At 39.8% G+C, this 27,841-nt stretch overlaps 1 protein-coding gene across 1 annotated transcript; it reads right to left on the bottom strand.

Annotated features, from left to right (window-relative positions):
- Nucleotides 1–3,416: 3,416 nt before the first annotated feature.
- On the bottom strand, nucleotides 3,417–26,997 carry PPP2CA (protein phosphatase 2 catalytic subunit alpha). The gene is made up of 7 exons (XM_081502890.1): nucleotides 26,679–26,997; nucleotides 10,822–11,031; nucleotides 7,685–7,858; nucleotides 7,079–7,168; nucleotides 6,410–6,571; nucleotides 4,843–4,961; nucleotides 3,417–4,182 (listed from the first exon to the last, which is right to left on the bottom strand). Exons 1-7 carry the CDS (start codon nucleotides 26,778–26,780, stop codon nucleotides 4,110–4,112), a joined length of 930 nt encoding a protein of 309 aa, XP_081359016.1. The 5' UTR covers nucleotides 26,781–26,997; the 3' UTR covers nucleotides 3,417–4,109.
- Nucleotides 26,998–27,841: the final 844 nt, after the last annotated feature.

A 27,841-nucleotide genomic window follows, 5' to 3' on the forward strand; every position in this document is an offset into this window, starting at 1 on the left:
ACTTCAGAAGCCCCAAATCACTTCTCATACATTCTTCAAACATACCTAATGATGTAGGCTATCTACCACTCAGGATGAAAGCAGAAATGTCAATGTGCTTCTCAATGGTGGAGTAAACAAATACCCTCACCCAAGTCATCTAGCCATCCTGGATTCTAATTTCTGGAGTTGGGTCTTTTCCCTAGGACCTGAGGAAAAGCTGGAAAAACACTACAAATAGCCTACATTGCAATCATTAAGATCCTGCTTTGGGGACCTTCCTGACCCCCAGTGGTTAAAACTCCACACTTCCAATACAAGGGGCATGGGTTTGATCCCTGGTTGGGAACTAAGATCCCACATGCCTGACAGCAGTCAAAAAAAAATTCTGCTTTAAGGAAATCCAACACTTAAAACTAATACAATATTGTAAATCAACGATACTTCAATCTAAAGAAATAAAATTCAAAGCCAAGGACAAAATATGCTGCTGTGGTACCAAAGAGGCCGTAACCAGATTTCCTATCACCTTGAGCGTTACAGAGGACATGAAAGCTATTCTACCACTATTGAAAATATCTTGATACATCCTTGATTGTCTTATCTCTCTAGCCCTTTTCTCAACAATCGGCTCTGGTGTGGCTATGGGGAGGGAGTAGTGAGCTAGGGCTTATTGTCTTCATGGTCTACTTTCAGTCACAGATCATTAAAGGAAAGAAAATTAAAGAGGTAGTTTTTTATTTGGACCAAGGAACCCTGACTATTCATTGGAAGGACTGATACGGAAGCTGTAATACTTTGACCACCTGATACGAAGAGCCAACTCATTGGAAAAGACCATGATGCTGGGAAAACTTGAGGGCAGAAAAGGGGGTGACAGACAAGATGGTTGGATGGCATCACCAACTCCGGGAGATAGTGAAGCACAGGGAAGCCTGGCATGCCACAGTCCATGGGGTTGCAGTCAGGCACAACTTTGTAACTGAACAACAGAGATTATTTCTTCTTTTCCATGTAATTATGGGAAACAAAGATTGCTCAAGGCCAAATACACCATATAGCTTCTCCTCCCATTCCTCTTGTCTGCTTCCAACGCAGGGTGCATGGTTCCATCTCTGGTCTGGGAATTAAAATCTCACACGTGTGGTAGCGTGGTGTGGCCAAAAAAAAGTTCATGAAAGCTAGTAATACCTCAAAGAACATGTGAGAAGAGATTAAGGCTTACAATATTGTAAAGTTAAAAAATAAATAAACTAATTAAAAATAAAAAATAAAAAAAAAGATTAAGGCTTTAATGAAAGAACATTTTAGCTCATGGGAACAGAATCTACCTCAGAATCTACCTCATAACAAGCCTATTACTCAACCTTAAGGTCCATTCCTAGTGACACATTACAGTTGGAAATGAGGGACTACTTATCACACAGGACAGGTTAAGTCACTACTGAAAGAACAGTCACATGGTACATTTTAATTATTTACTAAAACCCACGATCACCATCAATCACCACAAAATCCAGTCTTCTTCAATTTGTAGTTGGAAAACTGAGCAGTGGCTCTTAAATCTAGATATAAAATCTCTGTGGGCATCAATGCTAAGAACCATAGGAAAAAACATCCTTCCCCTATTAAGACATAGGAAGATTTTTCTGAAAAATTATCCAATATTAACATGCTATACTTCCATTCAAAACACACCTACTGCAATCAAGAAAGTCATCTGTGTTTCCTTAGGATATTCAACCTAAGAAATGAGTACATCATTTTATCGATTCATTTCACCCTTACAAAGTTCCAAAGCAAATTTCTCCAAGTCTTCAGTCTAGAATACTCAAGATACTCACTTTTTTGAACAAGCAGCTTTGTAAAACTGAAAATCCTATTTTTAATCTGTTACCGAGAAATCACCAACAGCAATTATATTTAAGGAAATTTACTATACTTAACAATGCATTTTATTTATTTTTAAAAAACATTTTTTTTAAACTAAAGTATGATTGATTTACAATGTTTTAACAATGCATTTTCTTTATCCATTTCATAATCAGGTAGGGTTTTTTTGGCCACACAGAAAGGATGGCGGGATCTTAACTGCTCCAGGAGGGATCAATCCCCTAAATCCCTGCAGTGGAAGCTTGGAGTCTTAATCACTGTACCTCCAGAAGTTCCTACAAGCCCTTTTCTGTTAACCATAAGGTTTAGAGAATTTGTACCTGGATGACAATAAAAATTCAATTACAAGATGTGAGTTCCTTTGGAGTAAATTTTAACCATAGGACTTGAAAAACCACTGCTTGTATCTAGATCACTTGGACATTGGATTATCAGTACTGCACATTAATAAACTATTTGTCCAATCAGAAATAAAAGGCATAAAATGATAAAAAAAAAAAGAGAGAGAAGGATGTATTTCTTATGAAAGCATTTAAGAACAAAACGGAGACATGGAAAAACTAAGGTGTTTTGGACAATCAACTCCACAAGCTACCAAAAATACTGTCAATTAGAACCAAGAAGAGAGTGGACCACTTAAAAAAATATACTGTGTGTATTTTCTTCAAGTATCTTAGAGAAATGCAAAAAGTTTCCTCATCAGTTCCAAATTCACCACAGTACAAAGCAAAACTTTTATTACTATACCCACACAATTAAGTGTCCTGAAGTTCATTTATCCTGGTAGCTTAAAACAATCAAGTATTAGTATCTAAGTATCTGTTTCAACTTCCTAATACTATTCAAAGGATAAAAGACAGGCTGGGGGTGAACTCATTATGTGCTTATCACTGCCACTTCATTTCAAATGCCATTTTTATCCTTGGGTGAATGTGCATAACACCAAACCATAATCCAGTAATAGTTTTCCATTTGGTTTAGTATCATTTAAAGAACTTAAATTAATACAGGAAAATATTTTAAGAGCTATATCTTACCTGAGACAATTTTAACTCTTAAGGTCATGTGACAAGCAATGTACAAGTACTTGTTAAAAACTTACCCATCTGTCAATCGTCTTTAAGTGTCCACGTTACACAGCAAATTTATTACCAGAAACTGCAGTGACTGATAAGTAGACACATTACTTTGTTAAGCTATCTGAAAACATGCTTTCAACAAAATCTGAAAGTCTTGTATCTCAATTCATATGGTTTTACAATGAAGTCTTACTGCAGGAGCACACAGATTTCCCTTTCTTGCAGACAATATGCAGAAGAAGAATCCACGAAGAGCATGCTGGCAATCTGACAAACTGTACTATCTGGACTACAAATACAGTCCTGAAATTCATTTAAAGAATGTCAAGGAGTTACGAGAGAGATTATGTAGTGGCCTTGATTTTTATTTTTTCCTAGAATTCTACATATTCTAAAATTTATCAATTGATGTATCTTTTAAATACACAGCACCAGTCTTGCCCATTGATACAATTAAAATTTGACTTTTTCAGCTCTTAGTTCACAAGTTTATTATGAAAAACACTGCAGTGCTCTTGTGCAGTAACATCATCTTACAGCAGGGAGGAAAAAAACAGTTCCATTCAAAACAACTCACCAGGTTCTGACAGCAACAAAGGACAACATGAGGCTGAGATTTGAGAAGGGAAAATAAACTGAGTGCAGACAAATCATACAATTAAATTAAACGGTATCCCTGAAAATAAACAAAACGATTTTAAAACTCACAAGTAGAGGGGAGGCCTTGGTACTTATTTTTAAAAATGTTCATTAAGCTCCAATGATTGTTTGCTGCTATTCTTATCTACAGTCATGCTGAGTAAAGCTATAGCTAAATGGAAGTTAAATTGTATTCACGAGGTGTTAATGTTTACATCTTATTATCTGCAGTCTCTCAGAGAAAGCAAAGTAACTACAAATAGCGCTATGCCAGAAACTGGTTTCTTGACCAACAATGTCGCTTCAGCATGCAATGAACTGGTTCATTCTAAAGTGGTCACGGCTGTTGATGACAGGAGGCTTTGTATTTTTATATGGCACATCTTTTTGGTCCGTGTGAAAACAAGTTTTTTTTGAATGTTAACTATTCTCTGACACTTGTGGAGTTACTGTTGCTCTTCCCATATCCATTAGGTCAATATATGGTTCATGGCAATACTGTACAAGTTTAAAATTTCATTACAGGAAGTAGTCTGGGGTACGACGAGTAACATGTGGCTCGCCTCTGCGAGGTGCTGGGTCAAACTGCAAGCTGAAAAACAAAGACATATTTGCTCTAAGACATCAATGTACTGATAATTAAAATCAATATTAGTCTCAGTTTTAGCTCCAAATGTACAACATAGTGTTTTGAAATTTCTGTACATTACAGCAAGAGTAACCTATATAAGTCTAACCACCATCTGTCACCAAAGTTATTACTATATTATCGACTGTATTCTCCACGCTGTACATTTCATTCTTATGCATATTTTTACACTTTTTTCTATTCAATGACTTGCGTAATAGAACCTCAATTGTAGCCTTATCATGCATTTTACATGCATTTTCTAGCTGTATGTCTCCTCAAAGAGCCAAGGCAACATCAGCCAGATGATATGCTTCTATACATTGTGGTTCCTTCTGAGACCATTTGAAAAGATTCTACTAAATAAGTTTTAAAGAGCCTACGATACTGTATCTATAATCATTTCATCCTCAGGATTTATTTTATTTACTCTACAATAAACGTATAGGTTTAAAAGTTAAGATCCTAATAATTCATATTAAGGTCTACGTCTCTGTTGATGTATTTCAAAGGAAACCTAAAAATCTGGAATCTGGATTTAGCATAAACTCTTCAACTATTAAACCTCCCATTAAAACTAATATTCAAGTAATGGTAACCAACTACTCAGGTGTGAATACTTACAAAGAGTATTTTAGAGTATCATCAAGTTCCATGATTGCAGCTTGGTTACCACAACGATAACAATAGTTGGGAGCACTGAAAATCGTTACTACATTTCGGTCATGGCACCAGTTATATCCCTACAAGGAAAAGAACATGAAAAAAACCCCACAAAAACAACAACTCTATTTTACTCCTTTATTTACACAACTAAAGGTAACTCCCTTCAAGAAGGAAAATAGATCTGCCCTTTTCCCCAAAAGGTTTTTTAAAAAGTACTGCTTTGTTTCTGGATGATTTAATGATTTCCTATACTCTGCACAACGACCCCTTCCCACCTTCTGGCCATGCTGCACAGCTTGTGGGATCTCAGTTCCCCAATCAGGGAATGAATCTAGGCCACAGCAGCAAAAGCACTGAATCCTAACCACTAGAGCACCAGGAACTCCCTATGCAGAACTCAAGAAAAGTCCTAAAAACAACAACAAAAAACAAAACCACCAATCTCAAAAGGATAAACTACTCTTCTCATTTCTTACTGCAACAGCCCTAAACACGATACAAGAATGAGTGGCCATTCCTTGCACAGGCAGATACACACTCCTGGAGACCAAAACTTTATTGATTCTGTCCTCATTACAGGCACTACCTGAACTGCCCAGACACGAAGGAGAGATGACTCTTGAACTCCAGCCTCATCCCCCCAAAGTTCACCTAAACTTATGAGTAACTTTTAAAGTACTGTTCACAAATTTCTTTCCCTATCTCGAGCAAAGTCACACTTTATGGATAATCACAGAGTTGTGTGAGTATTAATCTAAACTGAATCCTAATTTTATAAGTATGCTTAATCAATGTTTTATGCTAAGAATTTAGCCCCTTTCCCTTTAGTTTCTTCTTTCAAATCACCTGTAATCCTACCATCCAAAGGATGACTTAAACATTTTGGGTCTATTTCTTGCCAAACTCTCTTCCATATATACACATGTTAAATATATGTAATAAAACTGAGATTAAAAAATGTTATAGTTCCATCTCCTCCATCTTACTTTCCCAGCCTTAAATCCCAAGCACTGCTCAGTCATTACGAATTATCTCAGAACATTTTAAAATTTGGATCAAAAGCCTGAGATTTTATTTATTTTTATTTTTTGGCTATGGGGGTTCTTCGATGCTGCATGGGGGCTTTCTCTAGTTGCAGCGAGTTGGGACTACTCTCTGTTGTGGTACTCAGGCTTCTCACTGCAGTGGCTTCCCTTGCTCTGGAGCATGGGCTCTAGGCGTTCTGGCTTTAGTAGTTGCAGCTGACATGCTTTGTTAGCTCTGCCACACGTGGGATCTTCCTGGTCCAGGGATCAAATTGGTGTTCCTTGCATTGCAAAGCAGATTCTTAACCAGTGGATCACCAGGGAAGCCCCAAAAGCTTGGGATTTTAATTCTAGTGTGCATCCATCAAAAAGGCTCAGGCTATAATGGTACACTCATCAGAAGAATACATGGCATATTCTAATATCATATAATTTAAAATTTCCTAAGATCTTCCTTAAGTTTATTTAAAAACCAAGTCAATGTCAAAGAACAAACGTACCTCCATCACCAGCTGATGAGCTCTAGACACCAACGTGAGGCCATTGGCATGATTAAATGTCTCAGAAATATCCTGCCCAAAGGTGTAACCAGCTCCTCGAGGAGATATACCCCAACCTCCACGGTCATCTGGATCTGACCACAGCAAGTCACACATTGGACCCTAAAAAGCAAGTTAAATTTTAGACTGCCTCTTGGAAAACTGCTTAATATGTGATCTCAGTAATGTAATCAGAAGCACCCTACTAAGTCACTTTTTGAACGGCGATTGCCAAAACTGGTAAAAGGTTTTGCATATAGTCAAATATCTGTGTCAAGTAAGTAAGAAACTATTTCCAGATGTCTTTAAGAAGCACGGCCTACACCAATGAGTTCCAACAGCAACAAGCCCTAACTAATTAATAGCATAGTTTAGTAATTAAAGTAGATGCTCTGAAAACAGTCACCACCTCGGTCCTAAACCCAGTCCCAGAGCTGTCGTGATCTTGGCAGGTTTCTTAATGTTAGCTTCTGAAGAATAGGGTCAACGAGAGTGCTCACACCACATGGGATGATTTTTGAGAATTAACAAGAAAATACATAAAATGAACTAAGTTACAATTAAGAACAGTTCCTCTTTCTAAAGTTTTCTGAAAACAAAAAATTTTATTATCAAAAAAAAGAATAATACCTCATGGGGAACTTCTTGTAGGCGATCAAGTGCTCTGATGTGATCCAGTGTATCTATGGATGGTGAGAGGCCACCATGTAGACAGAAGATCTGAAAAGAATGGTTTACAACATTACCTTCATCTAAAATAAACATTACAGACTAAGCTGCAAACAGTAGCCCACATCACTCAACCCCTTGGTGTTTCTGTTCTGCCAGAACTGGGCTTGTTTCTGCAGGATTTTTCTTTCATCCCACTCTAAACTATGGAACACACACTTTCTTCCTGATAAACCATCCCTATTGCACCCAAACTCCAATCAGATCTTTACTTTACCCTTATCATAGTCTATTATTTTCCTTCTCATAGAATTTTCTTGAAATTTCTCTGTGCACTTGTCTACTGGGACCAGAAAATAGTTAATTACATCTCCCCAGCATGTCCAGAAACAGCCTAAGAGGATGGATGGGCTATATCTTCCACCCTACTCCGTGGTTCAGTGTCCCTCACAAAATAAGGGCCCAGAAGGACATGAGGATGGAAAAATAAGTTACTGGCACCCGTATGTTAAGAAAGCAGATGCCTGAAAATAATCAGCAACATTAGCTTTAAGACGACTTACATACCTGCCCATCCACCAAGGCAGTGAGAGGAAGATAGTCAAAAAGGTCTGTAAAATACTTCCAAACATTTGCATTTCCGTATTTCCTTAAACACTCATCATAGAAACCATATACTTGTGTGATCTGTCTGCTCTCATGATTTCCTCGAAGAATTGTGATACGTTCACGGTAACGAACCTGAAACAAAAAAATGGAAAACATTAACAGCTGGCTCCTTCAAAAACCAAGCAACAATCCAGAAAACATTCTACAGGAAAATACAGAGTTCCAATTTTGTTGGAAAAAATATCTCACACTCCCACATCACACAAAAGTGAAATCACACCTACAGATATTTATCCCACGGGGTATCTGCCAACCCCATTGCACTACCACCAACTTTATGTCAAGCATAATCATCAGCTGCAAAACTCCATCCATGAGTTTTTTTTTATTAGTTACACAACCATTACAATCCAGTTCTAGAACCTTTCCATTAACCCAAAGATCCTTCATGCCTGTTTGCGATCATTTCCGACTCCCACTCTCAGCAACTATTAATACTCTCTTGAGATTTGCTTTCTCTAGAAATTTCATAGAAATGAAACCATGCAAAATGCAGTTTTTTTGTGTTTGGCTTCTTTAACTTAGCAGGTATTTTTGAGACTCAGCTGTATATTTATTAGTGGTTTGTCTCTTACTGCTGCACAGCATTCCACTGTATGACTACACTGTTTTGGCTTTTTATTCATCAGCTGGCTGAACATTTGGATTGTCTGCAGTTTAAGGCTATTGTGAATAATGTTTCCATGATCCTACTGCCATGTAAGAAATTTCTGTATGCATATACACTTTCAATTATCTTGGGTGGATTCCTATGGTTCTAATATCTTCAATTAACACTTGGTATGACTAGCTTTACCCATGAAAGCCATTCTAATGGGTCTGATTTATTTCTGGTTGTGCCACATATGGCCTGTGGGATCTTAGTTCCCCAATCAGGGATTGAACCTGCAACCTCTTTACTGGGAGCACAGAGTCTTACCCACTGGACTACCAGGGAAGTCCCTGGCCCTGATTTTGACTTTAATTTGCATTTCCCTGATAACTAAGGTTTGAGCATCTTTTCATGTGCTTAATGACCATTCATACACCTTCATGGGTGAAACATCTATTCAAATACTTTGCCCACTTAAAAATTATTTGTTCTCTTATTTAGTATAGGTTTTAAAAATATATATAGATACAAATATTTTTTCAGTGGTATCATCTTGAAGAACAAAAAATTTATTTGCTGGAAGTCCAATTTATCAGCATTTTAATGGATTGTGCTTTTGGTAGCATACCTAAATCATCTTTGTCAAACTCAAAAATACAAAAATAATTTTCTCCTATGTTTTATCTTAGAAGTTCCACAGTTTTAGTAATTCAGATTGAGATCTCTGATTAATTTTGACCCATCTGTAGAGTATGAGGCAGCTTCAGTTCGCTTTGTGCATACGGATACCCAACAGTTTCAGCATTATTTGCTGAAGTTTCCTTTCCCCTGTATTAAGTCTGCGAGGACTACCATACAAGATAACAGAGATTAGAAAGCTTAAACAACAGAAATTTATTTCCTCACAGTTCTAGACGCTAGAAGTCCAGGATCAAGGTGTCAGCAGGGCTGGTTTCTTCTTGGGTCTCTCTTCCATGGCTAGGAAATGGCCATCTTCTCACGTTTCTTCTCATCATCTTCCCACTGTTTTTGTGCTCTAATCTCCTCTTGTAAGGACACCAGTCATACTGGACTAGGGGTGACTCATATGAACTCATTTTACCTTAATTACCTCTTCAAAGGTCCCATCTCCAATACATTCTGGGGTACTGGGAGTTAGGATGCAGCATGCATTTGGGGAAGAGGTGCTAGTGGCAAATTCAGTTCATTACACAAACACTTAAAAAAAATTTATTTATTTATGGCTGTACTGGGTCTTTGTTGCTGCACACACAGGCCTTCTCCAGTTGCAGTGAGCAGGAACTACTCTCTAGGCGCATGGGTTTTTCATTTCAGTAGTTTCTCTTGTTGTGGAGAATGGGCTCTAGGGTGTGCGGACTTTAGGAGTTGTGGCTCACAGGCTCTAGAGCACTGGCTCAGTACCTGTGGCACACCGGATCTTCATGAACCAGGGATAAATCTGTGTCCCCTGCACCACGGGCTAGCAGGTTCTTTACCACTGAGTCATCAGGGAGGCCCCAAACTTGAATTCTTGAAAGGTAGTATATTTATTCCTCCTCTGAGGACTGGGATTCATCCTGGGCTTCAAGTATAGGTTAGCTTGCTAGACTGCTTTCATAGCCGCTACAATCACTGCAGAAACTTTCCATCATTTAATTCCACTTCCTCAATTTACAGATGCAGAACATAATGACCTCCGAAAATGTTTTGCAGCACTTTACATAATTTAAGCAAAAAGTTATCCTAGAAAGTTTTCTATCATTTTGTGTTTCACCTTCAAATCTTTGTATATTTCCCAAAGCTACAACTGGTATAAAACAGCTTGCTTTCTTTAATTATCATTTCTGTTGTACTAGATTATCATGTCATGTCTAATGGCTGCAAACTATTCCACTGAGATAAGCCATAACTTAGATACTCACTGTTATAAATTCCTTCTCTGAATTAAAGATAATGCTACAATTTACGTTTTCATATACACAAAGCTTCTTTCCTCTTAAAACTTCTTCTTCAGTACAATTTAGTTACAGTGTTGTTGTGTCAAAGGATATAAACATGCCAATATTGGAAATGTGCTGCTCTGTTAGTGAATATGCTTCAAAAATATCTAGAAAGGTAAATATACTACCTGTTCTAACTCCAATTTATTAAATAAAACTTCTATTTAGCCAGCCCTCTAGCATTTTTAAATCCATCTGACTGAGGCATTCTTTTCCTTAGAAGATAACTCATTTTTATATTCTGTACCATTTCCTCACATTCAGAATGAAGATAGACATGATTTATTAAGTCCCAAACCTGAATATCTAGATTCTTAAATGTGGAGATTTATTCTAAAATCTAACGTGCAGATAGAGAAGACTACAAATCAGTGGGGGGAAAAGGACATTCAAGAGAGCTGTCATATCCAGTTCAAAATGCTCGAATATAAAATTGAAATTACCTTAAGAGCTACAAGTAGAGTAACTGTTTCCACTGAATAATATCCTCTGTCAACATAATCGCCCATAAACAAGTAATTTGTATCTGGTGATTTGCCACCAATTCTAAACAGTTCCATGAGATCATGAAATTGCCCATGCACATCTCCACAGACAGTGACTGGACATCGAACTTCTTGCACATTGGATTCTTTTGTCAGGATTTCTTTAGCCTACAGATGGAGAAAAATAAACCAAGGCACTTAGCATTAAACAACATAAACAATTATATGTTTAGCTACACTTAAGATACAAGCTGCACTTAATATAGCTTTAAAGGGCAGACTCAGCATGAGATGCAAAAGCAGATAATTATGACCCCATTAAAATAAGAGGGCAAAACATGCCTAAAATCTATCCAACAGCTATCTCATCCCTGATCCTAGAAAAAACATGTATCAAGGTGCACAGTCCCATTCTTCCCATCAGTACCACAAGTTTTAGGCCTATCAGCTGCCATCTAACTAAATGCTAAAGAGATCATTATTAGCAGTCATATGGAGCAAGACACTCAGGTACCTAGTTCCTCAGCTTCATAGTTCTAACTACAATATACTCTAGGATTTCAAGCTATGTGGAGAGGTTTCTTAGCCCTACTTTATTTTATGCTGCTTTTAGAAAACTAGCATCCTATGCATTTCCCCATGTAACCACAAATTCAAACATTACGTAAAAAAAAAGACAGGAAACTCAATTTTTATCTTTATCTCTTGCTGATTAATTATCTTTTTGGCTGTGCTAGGTCTTCCTTGCTGTGCATGGGCTTTCTCCTCATTACAGTGTGCGGGCTTCTCACTGTGGTGACTTCTTTTGTTGTGGAGCACAGGCTTGGCAGTTGGGGCATGAAGGCCCTAGAACGTGTGGGCTCAGTAGTTGTGGCACAAGGGCTTAATTGCTCTTCAGCATCTGGGATCTTCCAGGACCAGGGTCAAATCCATATCCCCTGCACTGCCAGGCAGAATTTTAACCACTGGACAACCAGGGAAGTTCCAAACATTAGTTTTAAGAGTAACATAATATTCCACTCAGTAGAAACTCTTTTATTCATTTCCAACACACATTTATTAATCACTTGTGTTAGTTTCTCAGTCATGTCCGACTCTTTGCAACCCCATGGTCTGTCCATGGAATTTTCTAGGCAAGAATACTGGAGTGGGTTGCCATTCCCTTCCTCAGGGGATCTTCCCGTTACTGTATGCTAAAAACTGTGGAGTGGCTGGGAGATAACCACTCATTTGCTCGACTATGAGTGATACTTTGTGCCAGACCCCATGCTAGTCCCTGGAGGTATAGTGAGTAAGACAGATCACTCCCAAGCCAGGGTTGGTGAGGGGGATTTGGGGAATGATTACAATTAGTAGATGCAAAAAGAGATGTATGCAAGTCCAAGGAATTAACCAGGAAAGGTTAACATGGTTATAGCACAGTATGGAAAAACAGAGACAAGGGGAGACTAAAGTGGGGGCAACAAACCACCTGATTTTAGCACTGGTAGTCCTGAATCCCAGGAAACACCTCAGTTGCATCCAGGCAAACCATGATGACAGCTGGTCATCCAGGTAGGAAATGTAGGGGGAGAACAGAGCATGGATATGGACTGAAAACAAGTCTAACTAAAGTAGTAGCAAAACAAAGATCCAACAGATAAAATACCTGATCAGTGATTTTAGGATTTCAGAGGTAGGGTTATGACTGTGGATACTTGAGGTGGAACAGAGCTTAAAGGTCACCCACCAGTACTGAGGGACCAAACAACCGACAAGTCTTGCCTGTCTCCTTCCAAAACATATCTCAATCCATATGCTTCTACATATTTTGTCAACATCCTGATCCAAACAACCATCACTTCACCTGGATTACTGTTAGCCTCCACAACGAACTCCCTGTTTATAGTATGCCTCCTCCAATTTATTTTCCATGTAACAATCAAAGTGACAGCTTAAAAATTATCACCAGATTCACTTTATCCATCACTGTCTACACCAGGGGTCCCCAACCTCTGGGATCTAATGCCTAATGATCTGAGGTGGAGCTGATGTAATAATAAAAACGAAGTGCACAATAAATGTAACGTGCTTGGATCATCCCCAAACTAGCCTCCTCTATGGAAAAACAGTCCTCCATGGAACCGGTCCCTGATGTCAAAAGGTTGGGGACTGCTTGTCCACATAGCATCTCGCTAGAACATCTACTCGCAGATGTAGAAGGCACTTCTTATTCTGAGGGAATCAAGAACTTAAACTGAGATACTGGATAGGTACTGGCGTCTTCAGGGAGAGCCATGAATGTCTCCCAGGACAATGGCGTAACTACAGGCTTAGAAAATGGTACCCAAGTTCTCTGGATAATGAAGAAACAACAGGTAATAGCTGTAAAGAAAAAAGCCCAAGTATCTAGGTTGAGGACAGAAGCCTGACAAACATGGGGAATTTTATTCTCAAGTAAAAGAAGGCAGAACACACCCACCTAGGAGAGCTACTACAGAAGGTACAAGACTTTCTCAGTGAGAGAACTGTGGCTAATGAGTCATTGCTCACTACACTGTGAGCAACAACCATGGATGTCAAGGACTGATTTCCTTATTGCTGCGCTGGGTTGCTGTGCATAGGCTTTCTCCAGTTGTGGTAAGTGGGGGCTACTTTCCTGATGCAGTGCGAGGGCATCTCATTTCAGTGGCTTCTCTTGTTGGGAGCATGGGCTTAGTTGCCCTGCAGCATGTACAAGTTTCCCGGACCAGGAAATCCACATCCCCTGCAGTGGCAGGGGTATTTTTAACTGCTAGACCAGCAGGGAAGTCCCCCACAGACTGGTTTTAAGGTTGCAGTGGTATGCAACCTTAGCAGCACACTAAAAAGTCACTTAGAAAATCTTTAAAAACTGCCCAACTACTACTTCTCCCAATTAAGTCAGAATCTTCGTGGGTGGGATCCAAGCATAAATAAGTCTTCCCTCCCTACCCTATGCTTTCTTGGGTGCAGTCAAGCTTAAGAAGCACTATTTTGAAGTCTCCGAACATTCTAGGGAGACTATTTCAGGATACTTATCAACCACTGACATAGGAATGTTAATTAGTTTGATCTAACATTTTTAAATTTAGAAAAAAATTCCGTTTCAAAAAGAGGCATTTAAGAAATACATATAATCTCTCTACAGTAATTCCAACTTCCCAATTCATTATTACTAAAAAGCAGAATATTCTATTATTAAACATTCCATTACTAAGTCTATTTGGAATTAATACCAAGCCTAATGTTATCAGCAGCTGGTATATACATGCGCGCTCAGTCGCCAAGTTGCATCTGACTCCTGGCAACCTCATGGTCTCAAGTCTGCCAGGCTCCTCTGTCTATAGGATTTTCAAGACAAGAATACTGGAGTGGGTTGCCCTGCTCTCCTCCAGGGGATCTTTCCCACCCAGGGACTGAACCTGGGTCTCCTGCATTGCAGGTGGATTCTTTACCACTGAGCCACCTGGGAAGTCCTCAGAACATACAATGAATGAAATGCTCGATTCTACTTAAACCCATGTAAATCTTGCCTTGATGTTACCACACTTATTTTAAAATACATCTTGACACTTGAGTACCTGCAAGATTAGAGTCTATATGAATGATAAAAAGTTGTCATTAATGACTGCCTTTTTAAAAATATTATTTCCTGTGATTTATTACCGTTTCTAAATTGGAGTATAGTTGCTTTAAATGTTGTGTAGTTTCTGCCATACAGTGAAGTGAATCAGCTATGTGTGCTGTGCTTAAGTCACTCAGTCATGTTCAACTCTTTGTGACCCCCTGGACTGTAGCTTGCCAGGCTCCTCTGTCCATGGGGATTCTCCAGACAAGAATACATGAGTGGGCTGCCATGCCCTCCCTCCTAGGGATCTTCCCAACCCAAGGATCGACCCAGGTCTCCAGCACTGCAGGCGGATTCTTTACTGTCTGAGCCACCAGGGAATCAACTGTATGTATACATAAATCCCCGTCCTCTTACCCCACTCCCCATCTTACCTATCTAGGTCATCACAGAGCATGGAGCTGAGCTTGTAACTGCCTTAAATCCCTTATAATCTACTCAAAATTTCTATTCAAATCATAAAAGAAAAGCCTAAATGCTATTTGCTCCTTTTAGGTATTTCAACTTAGACAAATCACAATGATAAACACTGTATCTATCTTCAATTTTATTTTTTAGTCTTTATTTAACTTGTTAAAATACTGCTTCTGTTCTATGTTTCAGTTTGTTTTGTTTTTTTTTTAACCTCTAGGCATATGGGAACCTAGCTTTCTAACTAGGATCCAACCCGCACCTCCCTGCATTGGAAAGTGAAGTCTTTAACCACTGGACCACCAGGGAAGTCCCAACAGTAATACATTCTTGTAAAAAAAATTTTAGCAGCAGATAAAACTAAATGTCCCTTCTGACCACTCCAGAATTCTGCTTTTCTTGGGAAAAATAACCAACCTTAGCATTCTGAGGTATAGCCTTCCGAAGTCTTATTTACAAAATGTATATACATATTATTTTCCCACAGAAACATAATAGTTTCCCTTTGCATTTTTAAACTAGAAACAATATTAAGGGAAAAGCAACCTCCTCAGAGTTCATAATGCATACACATACAGACCAGGTCAATTTCTCACAATGGAAGTAAAAGTACTTCCTAAAGGATTAGGATACAAGGAATGTGTACTGAAATGTATATCCCAGTACCTGCTCCCTTGTATCCGTATGCAGGCATGTTTCCTAAAAGAAGATTTCATGAAGTGGACCTATGAGCATATGCAGCAGTTTGTACTATTTTTATGTTGACACTACCACACTGTCCTCCGAAAAGGAAAGGCCACTGTATAGATAAAGTGAACACTCTTACCCTGGGGAAGTCAAAGCTTGCTCCTCCCTTCCCAGCAAATTTTAGACCAGAAAAATTATAATCAAATCCTGAAGAAATCAATAGTATATATCAGATGCAATCCAGCCAACTATTAAGTGTATTGTAACAAATACTCAAGCTTATAAAGGACCAGTTTAAAACACACTTAAAAAAAAAATTCTCAATTTACCAGCTCACAGATGATCACTACACCAAAAGATGAAATTCCCAGAACACCGTAACAAAGAAGACTGCAGACGTCTCGTTAAAGATTATTCTACAGTCAGGAAAACTAATCATAGAAATGTCTGAGAGAAGCTGTGCTATCACAAGGAGTCAGGCCTTATAAATCCCAGAAGCACCTAACAGAAGCCCCCTCTACGGGTCACCCAAAGGGGACCTCTAATGAGTCACCACCTTTAGTGCCCAAGCCTTTACCAACCACCAGTTTCAAAGACAGCAATACAACTTCAACTCTCTGGTTTAATACTCAAAGTAAATGGCAAAACCAGACTTTCAAGGTAACTTAATTAACATTAAACATTTAAAAATTTTTTAATAACTACCTTTTCACTCTCATGGTATTCTAATTGCCAAAACTTAAAGCCTCAGGTCATCTGAATTATTCACAGAAGCAAAAGCAACACCCCTCCCAAACTTCTATTTCCCCTAACACATTTCTCAAGGACTTCAAAGTCTCAGCTAGTATAAATAATATTTGAAAAAAGAATGAAGATCAAGTTCTAAAAATAGTGTAACTAGCACCATATTGATTTATTGGACCCCTACTGAAATTCAGTCAAATGATACAGATTGATATGAATTAATTCAAGGGAAGTACCTTCCCAGAACAAAGTCAAAACTGAAACAAGTTATTCCACTGAATAAGAGCTTATCACAAGTAACTGTGGAAAGTTAAAATATTTTACACGTCCTAAAATTTTAAAACTTAAAGATTCACCCAAAGGACAATAACCTTCAGGAACATCAACTTATTATAAACATCCTCTCAGCATTCTGAGTTTGGATTCAGAAATCTCATTTTATTTTCAACCTACTATAAAACCATCAGGTAATAAGGTCAATGACCTATAGATTTGTTTTATATTCTGAGATATGGACTATCCCTAACCACCATAACAATGTGAAATTGCAAACAAATCAGACTGAAAATACATCAATAGATCAACAAAGCCAAGATTTTTCAAGGAAAGCAAATAAAAGAAGAAAACATGAACCAACAACAGATTCACCAACCATTTATACATATTGATTTCCTTAAGGATATACAATAGTGATATCATTTCTATGTAATTTACACAGCAGAAAAAGCTATGCCACACATTTATGTATTTTTACATTTTAAATAAAATACAAGTAATGTATTTATGCATTTTATTATTAAATAAAGGAAAACATTTAAAAATACAAAATGATTACAGTGTAAAAATTCTTTGTATAAAATGACTGGAAAACAATAAAATCCTAAAAGACTGTTTTATTTCAGTGGTGAACCTGTAAGAATATGGCCTCAATTTTACCATACCAACAAAAGCTATTTTCATTTCTTTGTATTCTCTTCCAGTTTACAAGTGGCCACCATCTCAATCTGTGTCCTAAAGTTCTGAATACTGATCCAGTTTCCTATAGCACTATAATGATCAATGTAAACTGTTGTATAATATGCTTCTGAACAGATCTATACATGTATTATTATTTATTTGAATCATTTTCTTTCAGGAAATTTTCAATTGTGGCATTACAGTATTAACATTTTTTGTTTTCTATGTACTACTGGACCAACTACAGCCCAACTTGCTATGCAGTAATAAATGGAAGACCGTACCCATTCTCAGCTATTTCAGATATGAAGTGTTATCTTCTGACTGACACTTTTCATTTAAAGAGTTCAAACTGTTTATTCCATGTTTATTCAGCATCAGGTATTTCTTCTCCTACACAATGTGTCCACACATACTAGATATTTTTCTATTAAAAATCTGATTATTAATTCTAGTGTTCATTAGTTAGAACTCTAGTTCAAGTAAATTTAACATTTCATATTTTAATCAGTTGAATATATCTTCTATCAATACAGCCATAAAGACATGAGAAGCAAACAAAAAAGTAGTTTTTGAATTTTACTTCTCAGTTTAAGTGAAAAATTGAAGACATCTGAAAACTTTTTTAAGACTCCATGCTTCTACTGCAGGGAAGACCTTGCATACTGCTCAGGGTGACCAAAAAAATAAAAAGTAAAAATAAATAAAATGCCTGTAGGGTCAAACAACCATGTTAGGTATCCTGGTTAGGCATGGAAAGATATTTCAAAATATAAAATAAAAAGCACAATAAGTTTGCAACAACAAGTTTTTCAATATCCTAAGAGAATTTCATTTTGCTTCATACTTCCTTTATGGATAAAAAAAAATTTTTTTTAAAGTTCATGATAAATATGTGACCAGATTTTTATTTTGGTGTCATACATAAGGTAGGACATATTACTAAGCTCTAGAAGCAAATGAATCTTGAGTTAATTATCTCCAACTACCAAATCTTCCTTCATAAACTTGGTCTTTCATTAATTATACTGATCAGATGCCGCTTCTGATAGAGTGCCTGATGAACTATGGACAGAGGTTCGTGACATTGTACAGGAGACAGGGATCAAGAAAATCCCCATGGAAAAGAAATGCAAAAAAGCAAAATGGCTGTCTGAGGAGGCCTTACAGATAGCTGGGAAGAGAAGAGAAGCGAAAAGCAAAGGAGAAAAGGAAAGATATTCCCATCTGAATGCAGAGTTCCAAAGAATACCAAGGAGAGATAAGAAAGCCTTACTCAGCAATCAATGCAAAGAAATAGAGAAAAACAACAACAGATTGGGAAAGACTAGAGATCTCTTCAAGAAAATCAGAGATACCAAAGGAACATTTCATGCAAAGATAGGCTCCATAAAGGACAGAAATGGTATGGACCTAACAGAAGCAGAAGATATGAAGAAGAGGTGGCAAGAATACACAGAAGAACTGTACAAAAAAGATCTTCACGACCCAGATAATCACGATGGTGTGATCACTCACCTAGAGCCAGACATCCTGGAATGTGAAGTCAAGTGGGCCTTAGAAAGCATCACTATGAACAAAGCTAGAGGAGGTGATGAATTCCAGTTGAGCTATTTCAAATCCTGAAAGATGATGCTGTGAAAGTGCTGCACTCAATATGCCAGCAAATTTGGAAAACTCAGCAGTGGCCACAGGACTGGAAAAGGTCAGTTTTTGTTCCAATTCCAAAGAAAGGCAATGCCAAAGAATGCTCAAACTACCACACAATTGCACTCATCTCACATGCTAGTAAAGTAATGCTCAAAATTCTCCAAGCCAGGCTTCAGCAATACGTGAACCGTGAACTTCCATATGTTCAAGCTGGTTTTAGAAAAGGCAGAGGAACCAGAGATCAAATTGCCAATATCCGCTGGATCATCGAAAAAGCAAGAGAGTTCCAGAAAAACATCTATTTCTGCTTTATTGACTATGCCAAAGCCTTTGACTGTGTGGATCACAATAAACTGTGGAAAATTCTGAAAGAGACGGGAATACCAGACCATCTGACCTGTCTCTTGAGAAACCTGTATGCAGGTCAGGAAGCAACAGTCAGAACTGGACATGGAACAACAGACTGGTTCCAAATAGGAAAAGGAGTACATCAAGGCTGTATATTGTCACCCTGCTTATTTAACTTATATGCAGAGTACATCAAGAGAAACACTGGGCTGGAAGAAACACAAGCTGGAATCAAGATTGCCGGGAGAAATATCAATAACCTCAGATATGCAGATACCACCCTTATGGCAGAAAGTGAAGAAGAACTAAAGAGCCTCTTGATGAAAGTGAAAGAGGAGAGTGAAAAAGTTGGCTTAAAGCTCAACATTCAGAAAACTAAGATCATGGCATCTGGTCCCATCACTTCATGGCAAATAGATGGGGAAACAGTGGAAACAGTGTCAGACTTTATTTTTTCGGGCTCCAAAATCACTGCTGATGGTGATTGCAGCCATGAAATTAAAAGACGCTTACTCCTTGGGAGGAAGGTTATGGCCAATCTAGATAGCATATTTAAAAGCAGACACATTACTTTGCCAACAAAAGTCCGTCTAGTCAAGGCTATAGTTTTTCCAGTAGTCATGTATGGATGTGAGAGTTGGACGGTGAAGAAAGCTGAGCGCTGCGGAATGATGCTTTTGAACTGTGGTGTTGGAGAAGACTCTTGAGAGTCCCTTGGACTGCAAGGAGATCCAATCAATCCATCCTAAAGGAGATCAATCCTGGAAGGACTGATGTTGAAGCTGAAACTCCAATACTTTGGCCACCTCATGCGAAGGGTTGACTCATTGGAAAAGACCCTAATGCTGGGTAGGATTGGGGGCGGGAGGAGAAGGGGACGACAGAGGATGAGATGGTTGGATGGCATCACCGACTCGATGGACATGGGTTTGGGTAAACTCCTGGAGTTGGTGATGGACAGGGAGGCCTGGCGTGCTGCGATTCATGGGGTCGCAAAGAGTCGGACACGACTGAGCGACTGAACTGAACTGAATATTTTATGAAATATTTCAGTCGTTTTTGATTAAATTCTGTATTTAAAAGTCCCCTGGAGAAGAGAAAGGCTACCCACTCCAGTATTCTAGCTTAGAGAAGTCCATGGACTATACAGCCCATGGGGTCACAAAGATTTGGACACACCTGAGCGACTTTCACTTTCACACTTTGCTATTTGATTTAGGGTCTAATGGAAAGAACAAGATCAAGGATGAGGGGAATCCTAAAATTCTATCAAGAGAATATGCGATGTTTTCCCATCTGTTTCTGTCAAATAACCATCTTACTTCCGACCAAAATGAACATTAAAAAGTATTTTTTAATTTATTTATGACTGCTCATGGGCTTTCTTTAGCTGCTCCAAGCAACTAGAGAAATGACTACTCTTTGTTGTTAGGTGCGAGCTTCTAACTGCAGTGGCTTCTCTTGTTGGGTAGCACAGGCACTAGGGTGCCCAGACTTCAGCAGTTGCGGCACGCGGGCTCAGTAGCTGCCTCACGCATGTGGGATCTTCCCTGACCAGGGACTGAACCTGTGTCCCCTGCACTGGCAAGTAGATTCCCAATCTCTGGATCACCAGGGAAGTCCTGACTTTTTCTTTAAAGCAGTATGTCTCACATTCAACAAGCTGGCCTCCATCTCTACCAACAAACATACCCAGGTGCATGAATTAAACAGTCCCAAACATTCCTGCATAGGAAAAAAAATGTTAATCTACTAAACTGAGAAATGTTGCTATACACATAGTTAAATTTTCACAACAATCCATCTTCAATGAGATTCATCCTCACTGGGTCTGGTCTCTTCTCTCATCTGTGAAAGGTGACTTAGCCTTGAGGACCTTTAAAGTTCTTTTCGTCACTAAAAAGGGATTCCCTCATAGCTCAGTTGGTAAGAATCCGCTTGCAATGCAGGAGACCCCTGTTCGATTCCTGAGTAGGAAGATTCGCGGGAGAAGGGATAGGCTACCCACTCCAGTATTCTTGGGCTTCCCTTGTGGCTCATCTGGTAAAGAATCTGCCTGCAATGTGGGAGACCTGGATTCGATCCCTTGGTTGGGAAGATCCCCTGGAGAAGGGAAAGGCTACCCATTCCAGTATTCTGGCCTGGAGAATTCCATGGACTGTACAGGCCATGGGATTGCAAAAAGTCAGATACAACTGGAGTTACTTTCATCACTAAAAAGCTTTTTTATTGGAAGTCAAAGCCCCCCCACAGATAGCAGGCAACATTGCTAGTTTACAGATGATGGGCAACAGAGAAAGACAATTAACTTGAGAGCCATTAGCACAAAAATTCTACAATCTTCCCTATCTGGAGCTTACAAGTTCAACCTCCTGACTAATCCAAAACCTTGCTACAGAGCAGTAACAGATCCCTACAACAACACTGTTTAGACAAACTTAAATAATGAAAATAGTACAGATAAGGAGAGCATAAAAATTTTTGGTTGACTGTATTCCAAAAACAAATGTACACTGTCACAGTTACCAGTATCATTGACATTCCATAACTTGTGTGAACTACACTTTGCATGACTACGTTATCTAATGTTTATCTTTCAGGGGCACTCTACAAAAAAGGTTCTCAATCTTCTTTCAGGTCTCTCAAAAACAGAAAGGTAAAAATTCCCATTGATGGTAGTAACTAAATGACTAAGGCAAGGTGGGGACAGGGTGTGCCAGAGTGACTGGTCAGCTGGTCACATATAGTTTAGAAAATACCCAGATGCAGATATATCTGTCACTGCTTTGTTCATCCATTCCAAATCACAATACCAATAAATCAATGGGCAACAGCAACTTTGTACTGTGAAAAAATTAAGCAGTCAGTCCTAGATTGCTCTTTACAGTCCTTTCAGACCTCACTCACCCCAGCCATTTACTGGCTACCAGACCTCTCTCCACTTCAGTCTCTTCTACAACTTCTGCTCCAGAAGTTGAAATCCTTCCCCTTCATAGTTACACTCTATTTCAGATCTCACTTGTCCAGTAGAGTGCAGGTTGAGGGTTTTTCATAAAAGGATGGTAATGAGAAGTGCGTAAGGAAAAAAGGTGCAAATAAGAGAAGCAGCTCTAAATATAAAGAAAACAATAAGGGGGGGGGGTTGATTCTATGCCACACCTAATTTTTCCTACTTCGCAGCACCCTCAACAGACTCCTCTCCACGATACATTAATTTAAACCCAATGGCTCCTGGTTTCCCTTAAAGCTTATCTCCTCAAAACTAAATAAATAATACTCTACAGGTAACTGACAAACCTGACTTACAATGAAACCAGGAAAAAGAACACCAAACAGGAGTTATCTCAAATGCTCTTCCAGTGACCATCATTCTTTTTATAGCATGAGTTTCACCTTAGTTCTACTGCCCATATTTGCAAACACAGAACTCTTGATTCTGACAGAGAAACAAAGGCAGAGTTGGGGGATGGGGGAATTTTGCGTGTCCGAAAAGAACTGTTCACCTTTTTAGTGTTTCCTCATTAAGTCAACTCAAAGACAACTGCACTACTGATTCATGCCTGGAAGATCACAAAATACACCCAGGCAAACAGCCTTGATCGAGCTAACTATGAGGATAAAAAGAAAGGCATTTTAACAAGCTGTAATGAACAATATAAATGTCAGTTACACTTTATTAGAGTATTTTAGAACTCGTTCTCCGGATCGTGATTTACACTATCTTAAAATACACAGAAAATGAACTGGGGTTTTCACCTCACTAATCTTATTTGAGAAGCAAATGCAGTTAGCCACATCTAATATTGAAGAATAATTACTGTTTCCTCCTCCAGGACAGAGTGAGACAACAGTATGTGACACGAATAGGAAGCTTTCACGCAATCAGAACAAAAATTATACTTTCTTTTAAACAGCTGAGGATCCTGCAATTCAGTTTGGCCTCAATTCATCTGCATCTTTCATTATTAACACTACCTCAGAAGAGGAGGAGGCTGTGACGTAAGACTAGAACATTGGGCTTAAAGTCTATAAAACTAGGCAATCTCAATTTAGTCACTGTAGCCAAGTCTCTCTACCTTTCTGAGGTGTGGTTTCTATCTATGAGGATAACTGTTTCATAAACTTGTTAAGAGAATTGTGTATGTGATAGTATGATGAAAATAGTATGTTGTATCATGCTGCCCCCACAACTGCTTGTTCTTGATATTCAAATTACCTTTATGGAAATGAGTCAAACAACCTTTTAAATTAAACACACACACACACAGACTCACAAAAATATATTACCCATTTCATATAGGAATTTAACCTTGGTCAAGTATTTGCAGGTCATCCAACTAGAAGGAAGACTCATACTGCATTTTATTTATAGTGCTTGTACAGCAATAGAAAATAGCATGCCTAGGTAAAGAACTCCTCTGGATACAAACAACATTCTCCACAAGTTTGGTAAGACATGAAAGCACAAAGCCAAAAATCATACCTAAGTGAAACCACTGCTGAACAAAACAAGACTGTTTACTAGAGCTAGGCACACAACAACAACCTTGGCTTTGATATAGATCACATCCTGGGGGGAGAAAATCTTAACTAGTTAATAACATAAAAACCATATTCACTCGTTTATAAATACACACTTTTCTTCTTATAACCAAAGAAATTACGAATTAGCTATCTCCACCAAGTATCTCTTCTTTAAAAACAAAAAGGGAAAAAAAGAAAAAACTATACTACTAATCAAAGTTTTTCCCTCAAGGTTTTCAAAATATGTAGCCTTCACTAGATGTGCTACTGGTAATACCAAATGTTAATGGTGAAAAGAGAACTTTTTTCTTTCACTAAAGAGTTGTACAAAAGATCATCTTAAGTCATGTACCTTAACTCTACTCGTCTACCTAAAAAGCTGCCTTCAAATTAACTTGGCTTGAAAGATTAATAGAGCTCTAAGACTTGGAATACTTACAAGTTAAAAACATTTTGAAAGCTGTGTGGTAGCTCCCCAAAAGGATCCAAGACTTAGAAATCTAGCTTCAAATATTTTTTCCTTTTTTCTTTGGCTCTAAGAATTAAAATCTTGGGACTTCCCTGGTGGTCCAGTGGCTAAGACTCTACGCTCCCAATGCAGGGGGCCTGGGTTCGATCCCTGGTCAGTTAACTAGATCCCACATGCTACAACCTGACACGGTCAAATAAATAAAGTAAAAATAAATAAATAAAGAAAGAAAGAATTAAAATCTTGATGCAGTAAATGAGCAATGGAGAATTAAGCATAAATTGATTAATCTCACTACATCTAAATTTTACGAAGAATGGAAAACAATGACCATTTACCAAATAGATCAAGCTTCAGCACCCCACTGTAACTCCAGTATTGTCTTCTGTTGTCTCCAACAAGAACCTTCTACCTCTGTGGTCCATCTACGACTGATTTCCAACTACATTCAGTCTCCTTGAGGACAAGCATGATTATTTTTCCATTCTTCTCATAAAAGAAAGCAATCATGGATATCTAGTAAGTTTTCAATATTTAAACACAGTACTAATTTAAAATAGAACTGTACTATCTCAGATTAGAAAGAACCTTGGGACATCTGTTTTAATTCTAGCTTATACACAGGAGGACCAAGTGAAGTGGCTGCCTCAAGGTCAGACACAATTACTTGGTAGCAGAAAGAGGACTAGTGTCCAGGTCTATTGCACAGTTCGGTGGGCTTCTAATTACATCATTGCTGTCTTGCAATTTTCTACGCAAATGACTATAGTCACCTAGGCAACTGCTGACTCAAAGTCATTATACAGAGTAAGATCTCAACCCTAGAAGTCATTAAAATTATCACTTACAGTAGACCTAACATTATACATTAAGTGATCCTTAAAAGTCTATTTCTAAACCTCTAAAACAAATGTCATCCTGACGAATTAAGGATCAAGAAGCAACACAAGACTACACTGCTACTATTAAAATTCAGCTCGGCAAGATGATGTGCCGCCTCATCAACTAACAGGTTCTGTCGAAGCTTGGGGATAAAGAAATCTGAATTAGACTCACTTAAATTGCAATTACTCACAGAATAGTATCTGAAACGGCCTGTTTTAGGAGCATATACATCAAATTCACATTAACCACAAGTCAGCGTAATTGCTGTCTAATAATTACCTTCACTATTCCAGAAAGGCTGACATTCCACAATTCTGTGGAACTAAAATGAGATGTTGCAAAGGTAATTTTGAAAAGATTAAGCCGAAGCATTCATGGTGGAGCGCATCATTTTCTCTACTTTAGAAAACGGAATTATAAGACTTAAATCCAACAGGCTATTTGTTTCCCCAACTCCGTGGGAAAAATAAATCGGAATTAGGTAACTTAAAATGCACTTGCTGAAACAGACTACAACATCCCAATTTCAACATCTGTGAGATAAATTATTTTAACACTACACAATGTCTGGAATACAGTAAGAGCTCAATCGACATATATTATTGTTACTATCACTATTTAAAGTCACAAATACACAACTTTTCCAACAAGGAGCCAGGACACAATATTTGCTGCTCTTACAGTTCATGGTGCTCATTTAAAAACTAAAAGGCAAAATGCCAAGTACGTTAGGCTTAGAGAAGGGTTTCACACTACCCAATTTGAGTCACTATATAAATCATAAACTGACACTTGATTTCCAATCCAAAGTTCCTTATGGAGTATGACTCACCAAATTCTCCATTTCTTCCAACTATGAAAAAGAAGTTACACTCGTCCCTATAACTACCACCTCTGAGATTCGTAGAAACTAGGTTAGAGATCCATCTCAAAATTCTTTAAAAACACACCTTAAGTCTCTAAAAGAGACTGCGCGGTGCGTTTAACACAAACCACCCAAGACAGTACTAAAGCTGTGGAGCCTTTAGGTAGGACCTGGGATCTGGTCTACAAGCTTGCCTTTCAGGGAGCCTCTGGACAGCTCTGGACCTGAGAATCAGGCCGGAGAACCAGTAAAAAGCCTCTTACTCACCTCAGAGAAGAGTTCCAGGCCCCATCCCCAAGCAATAGAACCCAAGTTCTCTCACCTAAACCTTACCAAAACCTTCCCCAACTCCGACCCACAGGGTCTCGCTCCCCCAGCCATCTCGTCCCACGCCAAGGCCGGGAAGCTCTAAAGCCCCGGAGTTGAGTGAACGGCGCCATTTTAGGCGGCCGTGGCAGCGACAACCAATCCCTGCGCGGGAGGCAGGGGGCGCCGGGTCGCCCGGGAGCCGCCTCCGGGCCGCGCCGGGCGCGGGTCCGGGAGGCTCGGGGGGCCGGGGCCTCCGCCATGTTGCACCCTCCCCACGGCGGCCTCCTTCTCGGGAGGGCTCTGCCCGCCGAGGCTCTTCCATCCGAGATGTAGCTCACCTTCTCGCAGAGGCTCTTAACCTGGGATTCGGACAACTGCTTGCACTCGTTCAGCTGCTCGATCCACTGGTCCAGCTCCTTGGTGAACACCTTCTCGTCCATGATGCCACCCGCCCGAACCGGCTGCCGCTCCGCGCTCCTCCCGCGCCGCCGCCCGCACACGGGCCACACGCACACGCCGCCGCCGGTTCCCGGGGTATTTGTGCGGGTACTGGCGGTTGCTCGGCGCTAGCGCTGGCCCTCTGGCTCGCCCCTCTTTGCTCGGCCACCGGCTGCTGCCCTCCTCCACTCGCTCTAGCCCCGAAGCTCTGCTCTCTGTAATGGCGGCCGCCGGCGTGGTGACGTCACGCCCGGCGTCAGGAGGCGGCAGGGTGCGGAAGGGTAGAAGGGCCAGGACCGGAGCTGCGCAACTGCAGCGCCAGCCACAATCGGCCGCCAGACTCGCGAGGTAGGGCTCGACGCGCAGGCGCAAAGCAGCCCACTGGTTACTGAGGCACCTTGGCCTTTAGGGCGTGGTCCTCTAGAAGGGAGGGGCCGAGGGAACGGAAGACCGAGACCTAGTAGGGGCCCGGCTTGCTGCTGGGAAGTAGGCTAATCCCAGAACACTAAGTCCTGCGCTGCGCGGGCGTGGACGTGGCGCAGGCGTGGTCGGGGTGGGAGGATGGTTCCTTGCAGCTGGAGACTTTTTCCCTAAGGTGATACCCTTCGGCTTTTCACCTGGCGACTAAAGTCAAATTACGGAAACTAGAAATGCGACCGCATGGCTCCTGCATGATACAATAGTACTGAAATTGCGTGGAATTCTTGCATCTTGGGGGCAAGAATGGGCGCCGAGTGGTAGCGTGGTTGGAGTAGCCACTTCCTCCTCCGGGCGCGGTCGGCACCTTGTAATTAGGTCACTCGTAGGCGGAGGAGGGTAGACCTGTCGGGGGAAGGCCGCGCGGTGCACCCGATTCCCCCCGGCACACACCTGTCCCCAGGCCTAGATGTCTCTTCCGGCCCGATAGCTGGGGCCTCGTAGCACTCCTGGCTCCTGCACGCGCCGCGAAGCCTCGCCTCTTGCAGCGTCTCTCCCAGGTGTGCGTCTCCCTCCGACTCCCGATTCTTCCAGGGAAGGAGAAACGCTCCCCTCAAACTCTCCCCCAGGGTGGGCAAACGCTCTG

This window comes from Giraffa tippelskirchi, chromosome 6, assembly GCF_054371585.1.
Source record: "Giraffa tippelskirchi isolate mGirTip1 chromosome 6, T2T-mGirTip1v1.2.pri, whole genome shotgun sequence".
Taxonomy (NCBI): Eukaryota; Metazoa; Chordata; class Mammalia; order Artiodactyla; family Giraffidae; genus Giraffa; species Giraffa tippelskirchi.

Coding starts and splice junctions, on each gene's coding strand:
- PPP2CA (XM_081502890.1), bottom strand. CDS start 26,780: ATGGACGAGAAGGTGTTCACCAAGGAGCTGGACCAGTGGATCGAGCAG. Junction 11,032..26,678: donor TTAAGAGCCTCTGCGAGAAG/GTGAGCTACATC, acceptor CTCCATCTGTAG/GCTAAAGAAATCCTGACAAA. Junction 6,572..7,078: donor TACAAGAAGTTCCCCATGAG/GTATTATTCTTT, acceptor CTTGCTTTTTAG/GGTCCAATGTGTGACTTGCT.